The sequence below is a fragment of the Elaeis guineensis genome, chromosome 4 (genome assembly GCF_000442705.2).
Source record: "Elaeis guineensis isolate ETL-2024a chromosome 4, EG11, whole genome shotgun sequence".
In the NCBI taxonomy this organism is placed as follows: Eukaryota; Viridiplantae; Streptophyta; class Magnoliopsida; order Arecales; family Arecaceae; genus Elaeis; species Elaeis guineensis.
Window position 1 is genome coordinate 1464686 of NC_025996.2, and position 5727 is coordinate 1470412.

The 5727-nt window shown below is 35.4% G+C and overlaps 1 protein-coding gene across 1 annotated transcript in view; it reads right to left on the bottom strand.

The window, feature by feature from the left end:
- The window catches only part of LOC105044303 (uncharacterized), a 15531-nt gene extending 12278 nt beyond the window's left edge, over nt 1-3253 (bottom strand). Inside the window, exons 1-6 of the mRNA XM_010922154.3 lie at nt 3035-3253; nt 2435-2936; nt 2139-2216; nt 1980-2035; nt 395-514; nt 205-275 (exon numbers count right to left, since the gene is read on the bottom strand). Of these exons, the coding sequence (XP_010920456.1) occupies nt 205-275; nt 395-514; nt 1980-2035; nt 2139-2216; nt 2435-2743 (634 nt within the window). The 5' untranslated portion in view covers nt 2744-2936; nt 3035-3253. The remainder of the gene's footprint in view (nt 1-204; nt 276-394; nt 515-1979; nt 2036-2138; nt 2217-2434; nt 2937-3034) is intronic.
- Between the last annotated feature and the right edge of the window lie 2474 nt (nt 3254-5727).

Sequence of the window (5727 nt, forward strand, 5' to 3'; positions counted from 1 at the left end):
TGATTCTCAAAAGACAATAACATCAGTAAACAAAATGGCAAGGAAGAAGCTGTATACAAGTATATGCAGAATTGTTGCGCACATTATGCATGAGCAGGTCTGTGCATATATAAGAATAGGAATTAGGTACAATAAGAACAAAAAGGCACCATGTTCATGATGAACAACTGAACACCCAATGTAAAAGCATTTTGCATTACTCACTTATTGCAACATGTGCAGCTGGCTCACGAGGATAGTTTTTCGCCTCTGTATATATACAGCCTGTGGCAATGCTGCATAAGGGTGCCAAGCCGATGGTTAGTTTCATCTATTAGAACAAGGCAAAAGCTAAGCCTATAAAATATCCAGAAGTTAAAGCATTTAAACATTTGCAGAATTCATCACAACCAACCTCTGAAGTCCATTCTCAATCAGAAGCTCCAAGCAAGAACGATAGCAGTGACTAAGTGCGTTCTCAGCAGCAGTGTGGTACTTGACAGCATACTTAGGGCCAACAGTATGTATAACCTTTCTGCAAGATAAAGTTAACAAATGCTAACATAGTGAGCAACAGTATGCACCAATAAAGCAAGCTTATATGTGGATAATAGTTAAAGTCAAAATACACAGGACCTACAGCACTAAGTGTTCCATAACAAATCAATAAAAACAAGCTGGAGAAGTCATACAAATAGAGAAGCATGTGTTCTGTAAGATATTTTAGGGGCATTGTTGTTACTAGAATTGGGTACATAAGATGCAAGTTAGATGATTTTCACACTGTTCCATGCAGTGCCTTTTTGGCAAGAGAAAGGAATAGAATGGAAAGGGACAATTTGGAAAACGAAAACAGGTTCAATTCAAGGCAAAGTTAGACTACAACTAGCATATTTAACCTACCTATGGCACAAGGTTGGTCCTATATCTCACTGGTCTTCTGAAGATCTTGATGTAGAGAAAAAGTTTTAACTTCATTTTTTTTATAGAGTTGTGGAATAACTTTTATGGTAAACCTTTGAGTCTCTTTAAAGTCCTCAAATTGGTTGTTTATGATCCAAGATGTCTTAGGCCATATCAATTTCAGAAAATTCATAGTGTTGAATCAAATACAGCCTCATATTGATTTAAAAAGTCATTTGTTGAACCAAAGAATGCTAAAAAAATAGCCCAGAGAAACTACTAGTAAGATGAAAGCCCTGATGAGACTATAAAGCATTCACTTTTCGGGCAAGAAAACATTGTTTCCTCGCCCATTTGAGGTCTTTTAATCAGTATTTTTTTTTCAAGATAAATTAAAAATGTTTTGGTGGCCCATGAAACACTAAATAAAGCAATATTGCTCAACAGCTTGCGCCAAACCATTGAACGAAGAATTCATAGCACAGGTAAATCTATGATTTTTAGAAAGGCTGGTGGTGGTGACCAGGCTTAGAATGGAGAAGAGGTAGAGTTGTGGTTAGTTGCAAAGAGGCAAACAAGGAGAAACATGTTTATTAAATAGGCTTTGTAGGTCAACCTAGTTTAGCTTCTGAGGTTTTTAGCATTTACGCTCGAGAATGATGTCATAATGAGCATCTTTGTAGAGAAAGGCCATTATAATTTATCATGTTAACTGCATAACAGGGATGATTATATTCATGGAAGCACATTAAAACCTAAATAAATGCAGATTTTATCCTATCCACGACAAGCTACAAGGACTCCTACCATATTGATCCTGCTCGCTTCTGATTTTTAGCATTTAAGGTTGAGAATGATGTTATGGTGAGCACCTTTGTAGAAACAGAGGCTATTATAACTTACCAATGTTGAGTGGATAACGGGGATTATTATATGGATGGAAGCACATGAATACTTAAATAAACACAGCTGAATTCAGAAAATTATGCTGACCGATGCAATAGATAATTTTATCCTATCTATCAATTTAGTTATCACAACAACTTGACAACTTCCGCATTATGAGTACTATTGTTTGAGGGACTACAGACACCTACCTAGCAGGAAGATCGTATGCATTGGTCATTTTTGCCATTCCAGTTCGACATCCACCCTGCAGAGGATACAAAAATCTGATCACGGTCAATTCTTCAGCAAAACGAAGCCCAAATCAGTTGAACCAATTAAAATTTTGTCTAGAGTATTACAGAACTTACCAATGTAGCACATTCTTCTGCAAGACCAGGTCCAGCAGCAGCATGCAAACCAGGGCTGCTATGTGCTTCATCCAGGCTCTACCAAGCAATTCAAATAAGAAATTAGTCTTGGATCCAACAAAATGCATCATATGCTCCATATTTTGCAGGTTTGATAAGCCTTCATTGGTAAATTATACAGAATTTTAAAACTAGTTTTATTTACAGCCAACCCTAAATCAACTCAAAGGTACATAGGAATGTGACCTTTTTTTTTTTCTTTTTCAATCCTTAAACAGAGCATATCAAATGCTCACCTCATTAGTGGAATTCACAACAGCATCAACTTCAAGATTCCACGGGTTGCCACGCCAAAGATATATCTTCGAATTGATTTCATGATCCACGGGAAACCTCGAGACCACCCCATCACCCCCGGCCTCAGCTCCCGAAGACGACGTAAGAGGATCAGAGAAGTAAGTGAAGGGCGATGAAGGATCCCCACCGCCGTGGGCTCGCTGGTCCGCATCGCTCCACCTCGGCACTTGATCGATGGTCACCACCACATCTCCGCTGTCCGTCGCCATCCCGCCCCGCGTAGCACCTGTGGCCACGCGCTGGTACATCTCTCGCCCCCCAAGATCCAATCTTTATGCCTCGGCTCGGCAAATTCCCCCCAACTGAGCACAAAGAACCGCGCAAGAGTCAATCTGTTCTAGGGAATCTCATGTTTCAATGCGAGAATCTGAAAACCCTAGTCTGGAATGTCTCTACTATCCAGAAAACGCATCAATGTCCACAGCACATCGCCTCCAAACCCTAACAACAACGCTTAGTGAGATGGATAAAGAAGAAACCCTATTGAACTCGGATTGAGAGAAGTGAATGAAATTTTTGATCAAAAAGCAGGAACTTACTTCTCCTCGCTGCTCGAATCTCTCAGAGGATCCGGAAGCTTCGGGTGAGTGGACCAAAATGGAGCTAGATTTGTGCGAGGGGTCTCCACGTACTCGCCGTTTCCGATCGAAGCCGGAACCCTAGGATTGGTTTCGCGCTGAGGGAATAAAATATAACGAGAGGAACTCAGACACCGAGAATTTTGGATTTGATTTGTTCCGAAGATATATCCAGGGACAGTCTAAGTAAATAGTGTATAAATCCTTATACGGGGTATTTTATATATTAGAAAATTTTGCACACTGAATTTTGATCCGGGTCAATTGATTGTAATTGAGATGATGATTGGGTTAATATTTCCTGATCACTCTGATACTTCCTTGAATATAACATATGAACTACCCAGAATTGTAAACTGACTGTTTTAAATACTTGCATTAGTATGAAAAAATTATTTTTATGTCATGGTGTGGTTATTTATGAAATTTTTATAATTTATATATACATAATAATATTATTAATTTTATGATATATTTTATTTTATAATTATTAAAAAATATTTTAATTATATAGTTAAATTATTTAATGAATTAAGACTTTTTTAAATTATATAATTAAAATAATATTTATAAATATGTATGATATACGCAAACATAATAGAATTTTATAAGTCATGTATTATTATGTTATTAAGCCTATGAAATAGTTGGTTTGTAATAAAAATTATTTTTTAATATATATTAAATCATAAAAATTTATATTCGATCCAGTAAGGTAGTACATGATTATTTATTAAAATATGAGACTCATTATTTTTTTTGTTCTTTTCAAATAAACAAGGTTGCTAGTAGTAGGAGGTCGAGATAATATGTTTTAAAGCATAGTAGAAGGCTATTAATAAATTTAGTTGATGATTTTGAAATTTTGAATTCTGTAGTTTTGGATATTTAATCATGGGTTTAGATGCTGTGTGGTCGCACCTCTTTATTTAATTAATAAAAAAAATTAATTACTTTTTAATTGAACTTTATGAAACAATTTTTTATATAATTTTTTCTTTTGAATTTTATGTTATTGTGGGAGATGTTCCATGTGACTGTACAGCTATCATATTTTGGATTTGGGACGTGACACTCGATGATATCAAAGTCAATCCAATTTGTAATTTATATGGACTAGGAAATACCATAGCACAGATTCATTGGGATTGACCATGAATCGATAATAATATTTATAAATGTATTAACATGAATTTGGATCCTTAGTAGTTAGTATGATGAGAATGTCAGGATTTAAATAGGAGGAGTATATGAGAATTCATGTGGACATATATTTAGTCCCATATTAATCATTCATTTAGAAAATTTTAGATACTTATGTAAGGCCAACGAATCTAAATAATATTTTTTAAATAATTTTTTGAATGAAATTCTAAATTATTGCACTTAACCAAAAACTTTCATGCAAAGATCCCATATATATATAGAATAATAGAAAAGATGCATGGCACATTTAAAAAACTAAAAAAAATTCGATTCCAAAATATAAAGTTATCGGTGGCATTTAAGCTAATGGATCAAATCCCAGTAAATCAACTGTATATGTTTCCTCGAACCACACTATCTATTGAAGTGGTTATCTAGAGGCTAGATTAAAGGCAAGAAAGTCGAAAAAAATAAAATAATATAGAGGTGATCTTCACAGTCCCAAATTTTTGAAGAAAGAAATAGTGGAATACATACCATATTGGGAAAGGCATGACCAAGAAAATTATAACTCACACTGGATAGTCTGAATTGATGAACTTTGGGCTTTCCTTTCTGAGTATACTTGATTAATTTGGCTACCTTTCTTTAAAGCAATAACGGCCTTCAAAATAAAGAAAAATTCAAGTAAGAATTGAGGATCCAAATCATCCATAAACCATGTCAATTGACTTCTAACAATTACAAAAAGATGATCAAACCTTTCTCAAGAAAAATAACAAATGGAAAATATGCTAAAGATCATACGCCAGTGCAATATAGAACATCAATGTAACTTCTCAGAAGAATATGGCTAAACACAAAGCAAGGCTGCGAGGAGAGGTCAAAAGTGTGTTAGAACATGAAAAACTAAAACTAATGAAATCCGTTATATAATACTCCACTTATTCTGCATACTATTTTAGAAAGGGATAAAGAAAGATTGAACATCTAGCAAAAGTTGGTGAGTTCAGCAATTCATGAAGCACCACACCTAACAGATGACGTACATCGATCGATCACTTCATAGCTTGACATTTTGCCACAATGCTTCCTTAAAAGCCATCATATCGATGAAACCACAAACCAACTTGCACATAGTTGTATTGGGAGAAATAACTTGATTGTAGGCATATCTAAAAGACTCGTGGATATATCTCATCCTATCACCGGATTCAATTTTCGATATGCTCAACAACATAAGAAACGATCCAATCCTTAGAACGTCTTTCCTCTTTCGACTAGGATTCAGAGCCAACAGTAACTTACGGCAAGATTTTCTTCGGTACCCACCGACCGTGATTTTGCCATCAATGAGGAAAATGAAAAGAGCAAGTGATCGCCAAGGGACACCGACTAAATTATTAAAAATTTGAAGTACGAAATATATACTCTACATTAAAGTGTCCGTCTTGTTGCGCACATTGTTGAATAAAATACCCTTTGTTGCGGCCAATCTCTTCGTCGCC